General features: G+C 47.3%; 3 protein-coding genes across 3 annotated transcripts in view; 2 read left to right on the forward strand and 1 right to left on the reverse strand.

Annotated features, from left to right (window-relative positions):
- The first annotated feature begins 1919 nt into the window (after window positions 1–1919).
- Window positions 1920–4753, forward strand: LOC121594669 (electron transfer flavoprotein-ubiquinone oxidoreductase, mitochondrial). Its single transcript, XM_041918181.1, has 4 exons — window positions 1920–2503; window positions 2720–2839; window positions 2924–4058; window positions 4121–4753. The coding sequence occupies exons 1-4, from the start codon at window positions 2473–2475 to the stop codon at window positions 4656–4658; spliced, it is 1824 nt and encodes a 607-aa protein (XP_041774115.1). The 5' UTR covers window positions 1920–2472; the 3' UTR covers window positions 4659–4753.
- A 120-nt stretch (window positions 4754–4873) lies between these two features.
- Window positions 4874–6613, reverse strand: LOC121594670 (vesicle transport protein USE1). Its single transcript, XM_041918183.1, has 5 exons — window positions 6005–6613; window positions 5597–5921; window positions 5455–5517; window positions 5245–5386; window positions 4874–5172 (listed from the first exon to the last, which is right to left on the reverse strand). Exons 1-5 carry the CDS (start codon window positions 6145–6147, stop codon window positions 5129–5131), a joined length of 717 nt encoding a protein of 238 aa, XP_041774117.1. The 5' UTR covers window positions 6148–6613; the 3' UTR covers window positions 4874–5128.
- A 16-nt stretch (window positions 6614–6629) lies between these two features.
- The window catches only part of LOC121594668 (transportin-1), a 13095-nt gene continuing 1629 nt past the window's right edge, over window positions 6630–18095 (forward strand). Inside the window, exons 1-8 of the mRNA XM_041918180.1 lie at window positions 6630–6711; window positions 6958–7423; window positions 7529–9517; window positions 9584–9755; window positions 9843–9938; window positions 10992–11067; window positions 11444–11618; window positions 11696–18095. The exon at window positions 11696–18095 is cut by the window's right edge and continues 1629 nt beyond it. Of these exons, the coding sequence (XP_041774114.1) occupies window positions 7325–7423; window positions 7529–9517; window positions 9584–9755; window positions 9843–9938; window positions 10992–11067; window positions 11444–11618; window positions 11696–11803 (2715 nt within the window). The 5' untranslated portion in view covers window positions 6630–6711; window positions 6958–7324 and the 3' untranslated portion in view covers window positions 11804–18095. The remainder of the gene's footprint in view (window positions 6712–6957; window positions 7424–7528; window positions 9518–9583; window positions 9756–9842; window positions 9939–10991; window positions 11068–11443; window positions 11619–11695) is intronic.

Raw genomic sequence — 18095 nt, forward strand, 5'->3', positions numbered from 1 at the left:
TGTAAAACAAATAAACTTTAGAAAACCAACAATCTACCTCCCTGTCCGGATGACCTAGTAAACGGTGCCAGACGGTGCAGCAACAATCATCCGAAGAAACAGGAAGTCATTCTGTCAGGTCCTGTCCACGGATAATTGAGGATCGTTTCTTCCGCCCCGGCCGCCCAATCCGTTGCCCCTCCTCCCCCCTCGTTGGTGGTGCTTACGGTTCCGGCCGTCTCAAAAATGGTTTAAGGATCAACCTTTTTTCCCTTTCCTCTCTCTCTCTCTCTCCGCCTCATTTGAAGGGCCGAAACGAACAAGGCGGTGAAATATTATAATTATGACTTGCGAGAAACGGCACGAAATGAGACACCGAAGGAAGGAAAGCCGGGTACCCCTAGCCGGCCAACGGTAGAGCCCACACAGCGAAATGGGGGAAAAGGTAAGCGGGAAAGAATTAACAAAAACCATAGAAGAAATATCGGACAGAAGATGACCGCGACCGTGCGGTAATAACGGTTCTGGGTGGGATTTGGAGAAAAACTAACAACACATTTACACGAACCGGTCGGCAGCGATTGTCTCGCTGGGCTGGCTGCACTCCTGGCAAAAGGTGATTAATGGGGTCCTAACGATGGTCACCGTGGGACGCACCGTGCACCATGTGTCTGTCTGGCCGTGTTCCGGCAAAAGGGCCAATAAAACAAACACACAAACCCATCGGAAGTGGAAACACGCACAAACATACACACCGACGGCCCGGTCGCTTAGTAGGCGGTGCCAAGAATGTCCGCCATCAATGTACGCATGAGGCCAGAAGGATACGCACGAAAATCGAAACACATGATTGAATTTGGTTTGGAAAGGATACCTTTTTTTTCCTCTCGTAATGGCTGACTTATTTCGCCCCGCTCTTTCTCCTCGCAGTGTGTCACAAATTCCCTTTGCAAGTGGATCAAATGCGTCGCGACGGGTGTAATTGAATTTTAAGTGCTACTAATTACACCCAAGGACGCGCGTTACCGGCATGGTTGCGGCTTTTGTCACACCGGCAGCGGCAGCGGCGGTGGCAGCAGCACACGGACACCCAACGGAAGCATCCACTTGGTGCCGTCTGTCGCGCGGTGTAGTTTAAATTTTTGGTGGTTTTATTTCTCACACAACATGCCCCGCGCAAACCATGTGCGTAAGTGCTTTTGCGTACGGGCGCGCACCGCACTTGAGGCGCAACTAATTGAGGCACCGCGTTTGTCGGCATTTTGGAGACCGCGACAAGTGCAGTAGTACCGATCAGGATTGTCTCGCGGTAAAAAGTGTGCATTCGACCCAAAATTACTCATGCTCATGACCTTGATTTCCCTGAGAACGGGAAGATTCGTTAAGCGTATGCATCTTCAAAGCATGACTCAAAATGTTATGAATGAACGTGAGAAAACTAGGATCTTCATTAGTTTGCTGGAATGTGTAAGGATCCAATTGAAATGATCCTTGCCCTTGTCGGCATCCGCTGAGCCGGTGTATCCTTTTGTCGGCAATTGCTTTGATGATCCTTGGAATTTTGGTTTTTGATAAGCCCGCTCTGTGTTTGACATCCCTGGAACTCTGGTTTTTCTCTATTTTGATTAATGAAAAAAGGATACAAAAAAGAGAATGAATTATAATGTCATATTTCATCATTTTCATCTACATTTCACATACTTTCTTGTAAAATAATAAGTTTTAAATACCAAACCGAGTTTCAACGTACTAAACCGAACTACGAGAACAGTTGTAACGGTTGCGATAGCCGTGAGTTTAAATTTCAATCAGACGTTTCAAACGTCACGCACCCTTCGACCATTTTTTTGACAGCTGCACGCCAGGAGGGGGACGGAAAATACATTTTCCCTTCGCTTCTTCTAATTATAAATGCACGACACTAAAAAAAAGTGTAATATCATGTAAATAAACAATAAAGGATCCCCATTTCCGTGCCAAATCCTAAACCGAACCCGAAGTGAGCAAAGGTCAGCGGGGCGCGTAATTCCGACGGTCGTCGCAACTTGCAACCGACCAAGAACACACGAACGATAAGAAGAAGAAGAAGAAGTTATCATTCCCTTTCAATCAACAAAACACAATCGCTGCTCAGCTGTGTTTTGGAACCGCTTCAATCGCTGGTCAGCCCGAAGTCCACGATTACACCACGACCGCCATCGGAGAGCACGAACGCCCAGCGAACCGACCGAGCGGACGCACTTTCCTTGCGATCGGTGTGCCAAAGCCGCGAGATCAATTGAGGTGTTGTTGGTGCTTGATTTCGTTCGACACAGTGCGAAACCAACTTCCGCGAGTGTTCCAGACGCTTCCCTTATCCGCTGCAGGCGAGGTTTAAGAATTGGAGCCTTCGCAGTAGAGGAAGGCTGCTTAATTACATAACGAAACAAAGAAAAACAAAGGTGTTTGCCTGTTGCCTCGAATTGTGAGGGCGAACGTACATATACGAACAACATGGCTCGAAACATGCTCAACATTGCCAAGTGTAAGTGAAATAAAGTGAATCAGTTTGCCGATTTCTTCCCCTCCCCTTCATCCTCCCGCTCTCCCACACCCACGAGTTGCACAGTTGGACTTTGACCTTGGTCGACGTAGCGCGAACGTTGTCAAGACGACTGGTTGGCTCTGCCTACTTGTTGCTAGAGTTGATTTACACAATCGGGCGTAATTGAGACATGCTCGTTGCTTACTTTCTCCGCAGATTCTCGAACACTGCTCCAGCGGCCACAACTTCGGCACTATTCCGAGGCATCGGCACAGTTCCCGAAAATCACCACCCACTACACGATTCACCCGCGGGATAAGGATCCACGATGGGGAGGTGAGTTGAGAAAATGGTGCCTGTCCCTTCGTTTACCTTCACATTCCCCCCCCCCCCCCCCTCTATTCCTCTTTCTCCCCCCAGAGGTCGACATGGAGCGTTTCGTCGACGAAGCGGATCTGCTCATCGTGGGCGGTGGTCCGGCCGGTCTCTCCGCAGCGATCCGTGCGAAGCAGCTAGCGGCGGAGAAGGGCCAGGAACTGCGCGTCTGTCTCGTGGAGAAGGCGGCTGAGGTCGGTGGCCACATCCTGTCCGGCGCCTGTCTCGATCCGGTCGCCCTGAACGAGCTGATCCCGGACTGGAAGGAAAAGGAAGCGCCGCTCAACACGCCCGTCACGCACGACAAGTTCTCCTACCTCACCGAGTCGGCCAAGCTGCCCATTCCGATCTTTCCCGGCTGGCCGATGGACAACCGGGGCAACTACGTCGTGCGGTTGGGCCACGTCGTGGCCTGGCTCGGCCAGCAGGCGGAAGAGCTCGGCGTGGAGATCTACCCCGGTACGGCCGCCTCGGAGATACTGTACCACGAGGACGGTTCGGTGAAAGGGATCGCCACCGGGGACGTCGGCATCGGGAAGGACGGTGCGCCGAAGGATACGTTCGCGCGCGGCATGGAACTGCACGCGAAGACGACCATCTTTGCGGAGGGTTGCCGGGGCCACCTGTCCAAGCAGGTGATGGCCCGCTTCGGGCTGAACGCGGAGAACGACCCGCAAACGTACGGCATCGGGCTGAAGGAGGTGTGGGAGATCAAGGCGGAAAACCATAAGCCGGGGCTGGTGGAGCACACGATCGGGTGGCCGCTGGACCGGCACACGTACGGCGGCTCGTTCCTGTACCATCTGAACGAACCGACGCCGCTGGTGGCGGTCGGGTTCGTGGTGGGGCTGGACTACGTCAACCCGTACCTGAGCCCGTTCCAGGAGTTCCAGCGGTTCAAGACGCACCCGAAGGTGCGCAGCACGTTCGAGGGCGGCAGCCGCATTGCGTACGGTGCGCGGGCACTGAACGAGGGCGGCTTCCAGAGCATTCCGAAGCTGACGTTCCCGGGCGGTTGTTTGGTGGGGTGCGGCGCCGGCTTCATGAACGTGCCGCGCGTCAAGGGCAGCCACTATGCGATGAAGAGTGGTATGCTGGCGGCGGAGAGTGCTTGCGAGGCGATCTTCTCCGGTGCGACGCAGGAAAAGGCGGGCCTGGAGCCGAAGGACTATCCCGATCGGTAAGTGGTGGGGAGATTTTGCGATGCGTAAAATGATTTTTAACATTTTTGGGTACTTTCAGCATCAAGGAATCGTATGTGTGGAAGGACCTGTACAAGGTGCGAAACTCCCGGCCCAGCTTCCACACCGGGCTCGGCCTGTTCGGCGGTGTGGCGTACAGTGGCTTCAGCATTCTGGTCGGCGGGCGGGAACCGTGGACGCTGCACCACGGTTCGCCCGACCACACCCGCCTGAAGCCGGCGAAGGAATGCAAACCGATCGAGTACCCGAAACCGGACGGCAAGCTGACGTTCGATCTGCTCTCCTCGGTGGCGCTGACCGGCACCAACCACGAGGGCGACCAGCCGGCCCATCTGACGCTCAAGGACGACACGGTGCCGGTGAAGAACAATCTAACGATTTACGACGGCCCGGAGGCACGGTTCTGCCCGGCCGGCGTGTACGAGTACGTGGCGAACGACGAGGGCGGCAACATGAAGCTGCAGATCAACGCGCAGAACTGCATCCACTGCAAGACGTGCGACATTAAGGACGTTACGCAGAACATCAACTGGGTCGTGCCGGAGGGTGGCGGCGGCCCGGCCTACAACGGCATGTGAGCGGGCGGGTTTTGGTCGGTCTTCCACGTCGCTGGGCGGACCTTTCGGTCGAATTTATTGTGTTAAGAAGAATAAAGTTTCCCATTTGTAATTTGCGCACCGGCTTTCCACACATTGCGGCACCCACGCTACACAAACAGTGGAAGCAAACAGTACCTCATGTATATCACACTTTTGTGAAAAAGAAAAGGGAACGAGACAAAAAAAAGGCAAGCTATTTTAGAAAAATTGTTTTATAGTATATTCATACACGCGCAATAAAGGCAAAATTTACAATAAGCAACAAACAAAAAAATGCAGATACTGATCAACAAAACAAACGAAAAAGAAAAACGGCAACGGTTTTTGATTCTTGCTATGCTCAAACACGAGCACACAGGCGTGCGCGCGGCCTACTTGGATGCGTTGTGTCTTTTCTTGCTCGTCTTGTGTCCCCGTAACCAATCGTTCTACTCCTCCTGGAGTGTGCTTTAGTATACTCTCTTTTTCATTATTTTCATAAACATTACCATAACTGTAAAGGAAGAGAGAGGAAAATTTGTTAATTAAGTGAAAAAAAATGTTCCACTGTGCCGGATCTACTTACATATGAACGTTATTATAACGAATACTATCATCAGCCACATCCAGCATTTGCAGGCTTTCTTTGAGTTTTCCTGCAGCTTGGTGGATTCGGTTGTTAGCGACGATGTGTTTTGGTCAGTTAGCTTGGCAGACTTGGAAACGATCTGCAATAACAATGGTGAAATTGATTATTCCTTCGTAAAAAGCGAAAGCTCTAGCTCCAGCTCCATACCTCGGTGTCCTTCTTCAGGATCTTTCCGGCCGTTTCCGTCTGTTCCTTTAGGTTTCTCGTTAACTGTGAGCGAAAGATAATGAAAAGACACAGCGTTATCGTATCAACTCGCAGATAAAACACGCCCAACACGTCGCCCCACCTTAAGCATATCCTCCGCCAGCCGCTCCTGCTCGGTTGAGTATTGTTTCACGGTTTGTTCCAGATTTTCTGCCACCTTCTGCCCCGCCCGCCGCCGTATCGTCGAAAAGTTCCCATTGAACAGCTCGCTGCGGAGCTCCTTTTCGTACTTTTGGTCGTGAAACTGGCGCACCTCGCGCATCACATCGTCCCCGGCCGGATCGGTGGCCTTCGGTTTCGTTCGCAGGCGTCGCTTCTCCTCCGGCGTTGGTTCTACGTAGCTGGACGCTTGCTTCAGTTCGGTGCAGCGGTTCTGATAGTCCTCTAAAACCTTGTCTTCCGGTTTACTGGATGAAAAAGGCAAACAATTGGAGTCATGTATTGTGATGAGGAAAGGTCTGCCACACCCTCTGGTTCGCCCAAAACTTACTCAAACTGTTCCTCCAGCTCCTGGATCATAATGTCCAGCGATCGGATGTACTTTTTCAACCGCCAGTCCTGTTTGTCGACCGCCACTATCTCCTCGCACTGTGCTATCAAGCTGCGGATGTTTATTTCCAACTTCGATGCCATTGTGTGGCGGGTGTGCGTTCGTTCGTTTTTCCCTGGCTGCTGCTGTTCGCCACCTTGATCCCGTTGGCCTTTTCGTGTTGGGGAAAAAAATACGCTATTTCATGCAAAATATCGACCGGCCGACACGTAAACAAACTTTTCCGTTGCCACAAACGTCAATCGCCCTCGGCGGTGTGTCAAACCCACATTGCTCGATTCGTCGATCAATATCGGAATCGATTAAGATGGCAAAATTGATGAATAACGTCCCGATAAATGCTTATTTTGCCTTTTGATGAACTATTTTGTTGTTTTCTCAATTTATTTTCCATATCATGGCCACATTCCATAAATCGAAACAAAAAATCTTCCAGCAAATTCCGATATCAATATGGCAGCCCCGCACGTCGATGACAGCACCTGTCAGGCCTCGTACGCGCTGTCACAAAGTCAAAAACTACCCGCACCTTGCATTAGCAGAAAAAGGATTGACAGTCGCCCGCGTTGAAAGGAAAAAGGTGAAATTCTTGCGGCGGAAAAAAGGGAGCATTTTCCACAGATTTATAGCCACTTTTACTGCACCAGGTGAACTTAATTTCCCGACGCGCGAAACACGTACGAAACGGTGGAAAGCCCCCGCTCGATATCGCGGTAGTTTGCAAAGGATTTGGAAAGTGTGTCTCGCTGTGCGTGTGCGCCTGCATACACATTCGCATTCACCGCACACAGGAACATACACAGCACAGCGGACAGGCAGCTGCCTCAGACAAGCAAGCCTTGCATTTTCTTCGGGGCGACATCTTTTTTTTTTTTTTTGTTTCTTAATTCAAGTGTGGTTTTGCTTCGAGAGTGTTCGCGGTACGCGCCGGACGGGACGGACAAAGCGTGCGGAGAATTAGCAACACAGTGTTGTTGACACGGCCGGTGCAAAGTTTGCCGAGTGTGCGGATTTGCGTTCGCCATCCCAGTTTCGGAAACGTGCTCCCCTATTCGCCAAGGCCGTGGTGTTGCACAGAGCAAATAGCTTTCCTGTGATAGCGTAGTGCCGGAGAGGAGGACGTGCACAAAACCCAAGGGCAAACGTCCTTTCAGAGCCCCCCCTGCGGAACCAAACGGCTGTGTGTGTGTGTTTGTGTGTGTGTGTGAGCACCATAGAGAAGCTCCGGTTGAGACTGCTTCCTTCGTGGTGCCGTACAAAATGTCGTGGGAACCGCAGCCGGATGGCCTGAGCCAGATCATCACACTGCTGAAGCAGTCACAATCAACGGACAACATGGTACAGCGTGCTGTGCAGTTGGTACGTACAAACCTTTGTCAGCCATGTTGCAACTGCCTAACGACCAATTCCCTCACCGCCTTCTTTGTTTCCACTCTCTTTCCCGTTTTTTTTTTTTTGGGGCAGAAATTGGAAGAGCTGAACCAGTACCCGGACTTTAACAACTATTTGATCTACGTGCTGACGAAGCTAACGTCCGAGGATGAGCCGACGCGATCGCTGTCCGGGTTGATATTGAAGAACAACATCCGCATCCACGGCACCGAGCTGCAGCCGGCCATCATCGAGTACATCAAGCAGGAGTGTCTGATGGCGCTCGGCGACCCGTCGCCGCTGATCCGGGCGACGGCCGGCATCCTCATCACCACGATCGCCAACAAGGGCGGACTGCAGAACTGGCCGGAGCTGCTGCCGACGCTGTGCGATATGCTCGACTCGCAGGACTACAGTGTGTGCGAGGGTGCGTTCGGGGCGCTGCAGAAAATCTGCGAAGACTCGGCCGACGTGCTGGACAGCAGTGCGCTCAATCGGCCGCTGAATATCATGATACCCAAGTTTCTGCAGTTCTTCCGCCACTCGAGCCCGAAGATCCGGTCGAACGCGATTGCCTGCATCAACCAGTTCATCATCAACCGCACGCAGGCGCTGATGGTGCACATCGACACGTTTATCGAGAATCTGTTCCACCTGTCGTCGGATGATGATCGCGAGGTGCGCAAGAACGTGTGCCGTGGGCTGGTGATGCTGCTGGACGTGCGCATGGACCGGTTGATGCCGCACATGAACAGCATCATCGAGTACATGCTGATCCGGACGCAGGATTCGGACGAAACGTCGCTGGAAGCGTGCGAGTTTTGGCTGACGCTGGCGGAGCAATCCATTTGCAAGGAAGTGCTGACGCCGCACCTGCCCCGCTTGGTGCCGGTGCTTGTGCGGGGTATGAAGTACAGTGACATCGACATCATCATCTTGAAGGGTGATGTGGAGGAGGATGAGATGATCCCGGACCGGGAGGAGGACATTAAACCTCGATTCCATAAATCGCGCACACACACCCAGAAACCGTCAGTCGGCGGTGGTGCGAGCGGAGCGGACGGTGCGGCCCGAGCGATGGAGGGCAATGACGATGACGAAGACATCGACGATCCGTACGACGAAATGGACGACGATAGCAATCTGTCGGATTGGAATTTGCGCAAATGCAGTGCCGCTGCGCTGGATGTGCTGGCGAATGTGTTCAAGGATGACTTCTTGCCAATCCTGTTGCCGATCCTCAAGGAAACCCTGTTCCACGAGGAATGGGTCATTAAGGAGAGCGGCATCCTGGCGCTGGGCGCGATCGCGGAGGGCTGCATGAACGGCATGGTGCCGCATCTGCCCGAGCTGATCCCGTACCTGATCGTGTGTCTGTCGGACAAGAAGGCGCTGGTACGGTCGATCACCTGCTGGACGCTGTCGCGCTACGCCCACTGGGTGGTAAGCCAGCCGCATGACCAGTATCTGAAGCCGCTTATGAAGGAGCTGCTGAAGCGCATACTGGACGCGAACAAGCGCGTCCAGGAGGCGGCCTGTTCCGCGTTTGCCACGCTGGAGGAAGAGGCGTGCACCGAGCTGGTCCCCTACCTGGGCTTCATACTCGACACGCTCGTGTTTGCGTTCCGGAAGTATCAGCACAAGAATCTGCTCATCCTGTACGACGCGATCGGTACGCTGGCGGACTCGGTCGGCCACCATCTGAACAAGCCGGAGTACATCAGCATGCTGATGCCACCGTTGATCGAGAAGTGGAACAATCTGAAGGACGAGGATAAGGATCTGTTCCCGCTGCTGGAGTGTCTGTCCAGCGTTGCCACCGCGCTGCACTCGGGCTTTCTGCCCTACTCGGAGCCGGTCTATCGTCGGTGCATTTCGCTGATACAGCAAACGCTGAACCAGGATTTGGCCAGCACCACCAGCCCGGGCCAGTTCGAGCAGCCGGACAAGGACTTTATGATAGTGGCGCTGGATTTGCTGTCCGGGCTGGCGGAGGGGCTGGACTGTTACATCGAGTCGCTGGTGTCGAGCAGCAACATTATGCAGCTGCTTTACCAGTGCATGCAAGACTCGATGCCCGAGGTAAGGCCAGATCCAGCAATCAAGAAGAGAAAAAGTGATTATCTCTAAACTGTTCTGTACCTCCAGGTTCGCCAATCGTCGTTCGCGTTGCTAGGCGATCTGACCAAGGCTTGCTTCCAGCACGTGCATCCACACATTGCCGACTTTTTGCCCATTCTGGGCCACAACCTGAACCCGGAGTACATCTCGGTGTGCAACAACGCGACGTGGGCTATTGGCGAGATCAGCATCAAGCTGAGTAAGTGAAAGGAAACGGGAAGGAATGTGCAGTTGTGCGCGACACGGCTAGCTAACTTGTTGCTTATCTTTCTACCCATTTGCACAGTGGAGGATACAAAACCGTACATTCCGATGGTGTTAGCACCACTGATTGAAATCATCAACAATACCAACACCCCCAAGACACTGTTGGAAAATACTGGTAAGTAGTTTAATTTGCGTTTTCCTTTATACAGTTTACAGTATACAGTTTAGTGTTTTACCATTGATGGAAAATATAGGGGTTTTTACTTGATTTCGCAAGCGTGACGTTCCAACACTTGTTGTGCCCCCTTCCATGTCGTTTTGAAAACAACTGATGCGCTTGTCCTGTCAAATGTTGCAGTTGCGTTCAACGTTGCTAGGCTTGCGAAATCAAGTAAAAACCCCTGTTATTCAAACCAAAACATATGGCAACGAAGCAAGCTTTGTCCAATTCAGTTTTGTCTGTTTATCTCAGTATCTGTTTGCGTGTGAATATTATTATTGCCGTGGCCCATTCTATCTGTGTTTCATGTTTTGTTGTAAATGTCATTCGCTTACCAATTTGCCAGGTTTTGTAATAGAATGTTCGAACTGCGATCGCGTTTGTTTCATTTACCATACTTGTTTGTGTGTACGCGCGTGTTTCTGTGTTACGGTGGCGATAATTAATATGTCAACAGCGCAAGTTAGCAAGAAGCTTTATAAAATGTAAACGATAAGAAATTAAGAAGAATAATGATGAAGATTGAGGCCGGTCTGGTGGTACAGTCGTCAACTCGTACGACGTAACAACATGCCCGTCATGGGTTCAAGTCCCGAATAGACCGTGCCCCCATACGTAGGACTGACTATCCTGCTATGGTAATAAAAAGTCACTGAAAGCCAAGCTCACTTTCACTAGTGGGTACAGGCAGGCCTTGACCGACAGCGGTTGTTGTGCCAAAGAAGAAGAAGAAGAAGAAGAATGTAAAGATAAGAATTAAATTAAATTAAATTAAAAAAATGCCCTAGAGATACAGATAGATTGAAGTAGAAAGCGCTTAAACCATACAATCGGCCGTTCATACCTGTTCGGTTATCCATGCACCTCAAAATCGTAATCTACGCAAACGGATCCTTTGCCGGTTCAAAACGCTGCCGATTCTGCATATAAGTTTGTCATTTCATGTTTCCATATTCTTTACTATTTGTTTCGTTTTCTTTCTCTTTTCCTTTTTCTTTTCCTGTACAGCGATAACAATTGGGCGTCTAGGTCTCGTGTGCCCCGTAGAAGTGGCCCCCTCATTGCAACAGTTTGTGCGACAGTGGTGTGTAACTAAATTATTTCGCAATATTGTTCGTTATGTTTTTTGGTCCACTTTTTCTTAATTAATTACCCGCTCCCCACTCCTCCTAGAGTGTATCGATTTATGTTCCCAAAACTCGACACACACACGCGTGTTTTGGTGCATTTTTGTTAGTGTAAATGTGTCATCGTGTTTTATTTATTTCTTTTTTTAATTGTATAAAACAAATTTGTTACACGTGTTTCGTTTTCTACCTTTCCGCGGCTACCGCGGTTTTAATTCGTGCGTTTAAACATCATCCGTTATCGCAACGATGGGACGCTCCACTCCCCTCGGTGTGGTGTGTGGATAGTTCGCTTATTTCATTCGTTTTTACACTCCCCATAACACGCTTCAGGTGCTCATCGCTGCGAAACATTCGCGACAACGAGGAAAAGGACTCGGCCTTCCGTGGCATGTGTCAGATGATTACGGTCAACCCGGTCGGCGTGGTGCCGGATTTTATCTTCTTCTGCGATGCCGCCGCCTCCTGGATGACACCGAAGAAGGATCTACACGAAATGTTGCAAAAGGTACATGGCACAGGCTTCGTAGGCAAACGCATGTTCCTGCTAAAAGATTGCTAATTTAACGCGCTCTCCGTTTGTAGATCCTGCACGGTTTTAAGATGCAGGTTGGTGAAGAAAATTGGGCCCGTTTCGTTGAACAGTTCCCGCCCCAGCTGAGCGAGCGGTTGGCCGTAATGTACAGCATCTAAGCACCGGCAGCATTGCATCTCTCGTTCCATAAGCGCAACATTACAGCCACACAAAGGTTCTGCAACGCGGGAGCGGTGAGTGTATATACATAATGGGGCAAATGCTACCATTATTATTTCCATCATTTTTGTCATCCACGAATGGAACTGTCAACAGGGATGATCTTGATTGTTTTTTTTTTTTAAAGAATGGTTAGAGAAAGACGGCCACGAATTAGTCGTATTAGATACATACCGTGCACATATTCTTCTGCCACGAGTTGACAAAAGCTGCCAAGTAATCAGCTGAGCTTGTATATTTTTTTTATCAACAAAGTTGTGAACAATGCACTCAAATTGTAGGCTTGTTTTTTTGGAAATTATACTAGCCCTCGATGCTCCAACCACCATTGCACGATGCAAAAGGAATTAAGTAGTTTGGTTTCTTTTTTTCATGATACAGAAGTGAGATTTCGACATAGGGGGGTTGTTAATGGGGGTTTGCAGATAGAATGCAGACAGAAAACCCTACAGAAAGGGAATGATGTTGGCCGTATGGATGCGTTGAAACATTCAATTGTAAAATATAACACCCCGGGCATTAGGTCCCCTCTTTTTTCGTTCATTTCTCAGCCGAAATTCAAGCAAAACAGGAAGGCTATCAATCAATCGCTCATTTTCGCTCTACTCTAAAACGTAGCCCCAAAAGCGTGTATTGATGCAATGATATCCGTCATTTAATATCGGTTTTACCATGGAAGCATGGAACGCGCAATAATGATTAGGAAATGAACACCACGCGGAGAACATTCCGTTCTCTTCTGTTTTTTTTTATATTATTTTAGTTTGTGTCGTAGGATGAACACATAGTTTTGCTGTAGTTGTTTTAGGAGGGCGTGTATTGTATATTTTAAACACACAGGATCGTAGAAAGAACGAAACGAAAAGCAGCAACTCCCGCGCAGTTTATTGCATGTAAATTGTTACGCGCTCCGTGTAATTGTGTTATAAATTGTTTTTCACACACTCTTCACACGCTGTTGTTTCTACGATAGTAATTAGCCCATTTCCCCCCTCATCATTGTATCCAACACTTGTTGTGCCCCCCTGGGTGTTGTTGTCGTTGTACCGCGTGCGTACGTGCATGCAGCTTCGGGTTGTAAAGTAGAGGCTATTCTTTTTGCAACTCATTTTACCACCGACACCCCGTCGTCTGTATGTAAGCATGTACGTGTGTGTGTGTGTGTATGTGGGCGACAGCTTTCGTTTTCGTATAAACCCGGGCTATCTCATCTTTTCATCCTCTCCCTGCCCCTCCCTCTCAACATAAGCTCATCTTCCTTCCGTTATCCTTTCCTCTACGAGAAAACAAAACATAAGTACGGTAGGAAGAACTCCAAATAAGTTACATTCGAATATGGTGTGTAGAACGCGCCACACTCTCCTATCTGGAGACTTCTGAACGTTACATATAGGGTGTGTGTTAGGGTAAAACAAGCGTAGGGCACAAAGGTATCCAAACAAAGTCGATAGGGAAAATTCATTTTGTCGTGAAGACACACAGGGCAATCTGGGTAGGGTATGAGTTTTTAGTAGGAGACAGAAAGGACAACAAACCTAATACTAGAAGCTAGGGCTGTGCATCATGTACTCGGTAGCATTATTATTGAACAAACCCCCCGCGGGTCAAAAGGGTGGAGAGAGGGATAAATTCAGTTGCGAGGCAGCGGAAACGGAAACATACCAAAACGGAACAGATCCAACATTGCCAAGTGAAGCAGCAGGAGATTAAAAAGAATGGAAAGCGTTAATATTGATAGGGACAATTTTAAGCCAATTTAACTCAGATTAGGGTACACAAGCTTAGGGATAATGTTAGGGCAAAACAAAACAATACTATGTAGGGAATCAGTGTGACTGAGAGAGAGAGAACGTGTGTGAATGGGGTGTATGAGTATGATTGCGAGCAAAATGCCATTAGTGCTTACTTTTTCCGTAGCGTGTAGTTTGTTGTTCAAGGCGTTTGCTAATGGCTAAATGTTTTCTGATTTCCGATATCTGAAACGGAGTTGAAAACGGTAGATAAAACATACACACAACCAATCCAACCGATCATCTTCGATTGCGCCGTGTGCACGTAGAATCTGTATAGAACTTTCTTCTATTCGCTAAAGAGATTAAACAAAACGTTGTTCGCTGTGTATCGTTTTCTTTTTTTGGTCAGCAATCAGCAATTAAAAGCAAAAGGATCGTGTCGTGTAAGTAGTGTCAAACGCGTTTTCCCTTAGTTCTGGAATCGGTGCCGTTACCGGGTCAGAGTGCATGGGGAAGAAGGGTGGTAGGGTACACAGGGCAACAAAACAGAAAGTGATATTATTATTAAAACAAGAAGTTCAAATACGTAAGGCACAACAGTAGGGACACAGAGCAAAGGTTAGGACAGTTAGCGCAGGGCCAAATCATCGTGCATTCGTCGCGTCGTGTTCGCGTTTCGCAAAAAAACATAATCCGGGTCGGGTCGTTAATTCTTCGCGCGCGTTTCTATATCGGGTCGTTATCGTCGCGGGTCGCATTTAATAGATAAAATGAAACAGAGTTCGGTTCGGTTCGGTCGCGTTATTCGTCTTCGTCGTCGCGTTATTTATCCGTCAATCCGTGTCCGGTGTGGTGTGTTAAGGGGGAATGTTGGGGGAAAACGTTGCATCAAACGAATCCGTTGCAAATTGGGTTTTTGTTTTAGCTTGATTTTATTGGGAAAAAATCGTGTTAGTTGTACATCCACACAACTGAAAGAACTCTGCTATCTTTACAAAACTTCCTAATGATTTCGTTCCACAAACAGAGAAATCGAATCAGCTTCGTTTGTTGCACCTAAACAAGTTCGAACGGAAGGGAACGAAAGGAACAAACTAATTAAAGTAACTTTGAGCCAAGAACTGAAGTATATAATGAATCAAAAGTCTGCTGTGCGGAAGAAAAAAGGAAGGAAAAACCTAATCAAACATACCGAGGGATTGGCATAAAATTGCAAGTCTGAAAACATTATCTTAAAAAAAACCAAGACAGTACTAACACACAACACAAGAGAGTTTGACTGGTTTTACGTTTAGTAGGTATGCACAAAATAAAACAAAAAACAAACTCAATCCTTGCCGCCCTCGACAAAGAAAGGGAGACAAATCAAAACTCAAAGTGTAGTGCGCACAGAGAGATGTTAGATCGCGTATGCGTTTCTGTGGGTGTTTGTAGATAGACAGACTATTTGAGACGCGTGGGCGTGGTGGTGCCATTAGTGTGTGATAGTGAGATATTATTTATTGCTCCAGCGCATAACAAGCAAAACAAAAATCATGATAATAAGTATTCTAAAGCAACTTACTGCAACACTGATACCATTCTGCAAAAAAAACAGGAACTTTACACTAACAAAATTACAAACAAAATGAGAAGAGAATTGTAAACCGTACTACTAGCTTGAAAGTAACTTGTAATTGCTGAATTTAACAAAAGATTAAGTGGAAAACACTAGCAAAACAAAACGAAAGACAAACTTGCGATAACGAAGCCTTATTGAGTAAAGAAAACAGGAGAGACAATGCTTAAAACACACTGCAACAACAAACACCACATGTAGAGAGAAAACAAAACAAATGCAAAACACAAGTTATCATAGAAGAAGAACAAACACATAATCTCACAGCCACAGAAACAAACAAACTTGCAATACAACGCGCCCCCCCGTGTGCCAATCTTTTCATCCAGCGTAGCGTGTGTGTATGTGTGGGCACGTAGTTAACAGAAACTCTAAAAAGACTGAATCCAAAAAACCAAAACATATGTGTGTTTCCCCATGCGCATAAATAACATACGCACACACAATACACAATACAAACACAACATAATATCCCACAACACCTGCAGTTGCAGAGAAGCAAACAGAACTGAAAATTAAACAAATTAAATTGAAAGGAGAAAAACGCTTAGCTAACTACTAGTAGGGAAAACCCTTCTAATTCCATCATTTGTGATGTGTTGTTGTGTTTATGTGTTAGTTCTGTTATACGATTATGCTGCTTTAACTGTGGCGCCTCGTTCCTTCCCAACTTTAATTCCATGCAAGGTTTTCCATCTTATAGAAAAAGTAACAATTGAACAAGCTTATTACTAAATCCAGACTACTCCTTAAATACCCTGTTGTTGCAGTTCTGTTAATGCTCATTCATTTATTTATTCCCTCTTTGCCAATCGTTCCTCATGCGTACCTTAAGTTCTAGTTGTGGGAACGCTTGTTTTGTGTTGTTATGGTTACTAATACGTCATACATAATCATCTTCATAATTAACCATCATCTTCGCTCAGTGTTGCATGAATACAAAAAGTGGAAAGTTCCTCGTTTCTAATTTACCAAACCGAAACCTGCACGCTAGAATCAAAGAAGAAAAGAAGAAAGAATCAAACAAAACCAATGCCAAAAACCAGCTTCAAACCACAGCACGTGTTTAGTATAATGTACAGTGATGAGCGCTGTTGTAGTGTGTATAAAACAGAATAGAGAAAACAGGAAACAAAAACAAAAGAAAAACAACCTACATAATTTAACGCTAAACAAAACCCAGGGCTGTGTAAGGATTGATCTAGCTGTAGAAAATTAACGAAGGGAAAGTTAAGGATGTGAACAACACATATACCGATCAAAATGTGGAACAAAGTCGTACGCGCGCACGCGCACACATGCCTCTCCAAAGGCAGTCGTCCCCTTTGATCATTGTTGTGTGATAGTGTGCATGCAAAATCAAAATCGTTCGTTTTTCTTTCTTCAATGCCCAAAATGGCCAAAAAATATTCGTTTAAAAGTGTGTGTGCGTGTGTATGTGCAATTGAAGGCAGCTTAAAAGTGTGTTATACTTATGTTTTACTGAACTTTACTGATTTGTGCAACAGAAAACCATGCGAATAACACTTAACTTATAAAAAAGAAAGCACACACACACACAACCAAAAAGCTATATCGGATCGTCGTTCCTCTCAGACAACCAATAGACAAAACAAAAGCAACATACTACAAACAAAGCAAAGGGTGCAACTAATCCTCTCGTCGGTTCGGTTCGTCAGTCGCGTCGCGTAATAAACTAATAAGGAATAAAGTAATAAGGGGTCTCTCGTCGTCGTCGTAAACGTTAAACAAATTCGGGTAAAACTCGCGTAAATCTCGCACCATCCGTTATTCGCCGCCACCGTGTTCGTCGTGTAAATCCGTGTGATCGTTCTCCGTCTTTCCGCCGTCGTGGTCGTCATCGTCGTCGTATTCGTCGCGTTCGCGTATTTATCGTCGTATTATATCAAACTCAGTCGCGTGATCGTGTCGTCGGTATTTCGTCGGGATCGTCGGTATTAATTAAAACACAGCAGCAAGGATAGGGTTTACGATAGGGGATATGTGATACTACATACATAGTAGGGAAAATGTTACGTTTTTTTCTTTGTATAGGGTTTTTCTTTTTAACAAGAACAGGGAACAAGCATAAAAAGAAGGAAAATGCTCTACGGTAGGGACTAGTAGGGACTGTATTTTTGCAATTGATCATAAAACAAAAAACAAAAACGGGCCAAAAACCATAAACCAGCAGCTGGTGGTAGTAGTTGTTAGCTTGTAATCTGTCGTAGTTTTCTGTTATCTTTCCTATCTCTCTCTCTATTTTATATTAGTCTCACCCATACAACCTGTGTGAGGGTGCACTATATTGTCTATTTAGTTACAAAATCACTTATTAGAAGAAGAAAAACCTCATGTACGAATGTGTTGGCTATGATGTATGTGTATGTATGTTTACGCAGATGAGTGTGTGTGAGTGTGTAGTTGAACTGATTTAGTTAGATTTTTCAATTACGAGATGCTGCTGTTGCTGGCGCGCACTGAGGCATAACAGCAGCAACTCTTTTACTATTAAATAGGAAATCAAATTTCAAATTGTTTGATTGGTGTTCAACCAAACTGTTCAAGGAAAGAAGAAACCACTTACAGAAACAGAAAGGTGCTAATAAATGTACGAAAAGATAAAGTTGAGTGCCCGTCAACACGCACACGCGCCGCCGTGCTCGAGGTGGCGATTGCAATAATTGTTGTGTTACCCTTTCCGCTTTTACTAACTTAATTTGCTTTCCCTTTTTTTAACAAACAATCCATCATACAACGCGTACGTCACACTGTAATTGTAAAAAAAGGCATAGCTTTATTCTCACATTTCCAAAATCAAATGTGTGTGTGTCAGAATTAATGTTAGAAAGGGAAGTAAATTAGCAAACAATCCAGACA

Source organism: Anopheles merus, chromosome 2L, assembly GCF_017562075.2.
Source record: "Anopheles merus strain MAF chromosome 2L, AmerM5.1, whole genome shotgun sequence".
NCBI classification, from domain to species: domain Eukaryota; kingdom Metazoa; phylum Arthropoda; class Insecta; order Diptera; family Culicidae; genus Anopheles; species Anopheles merus.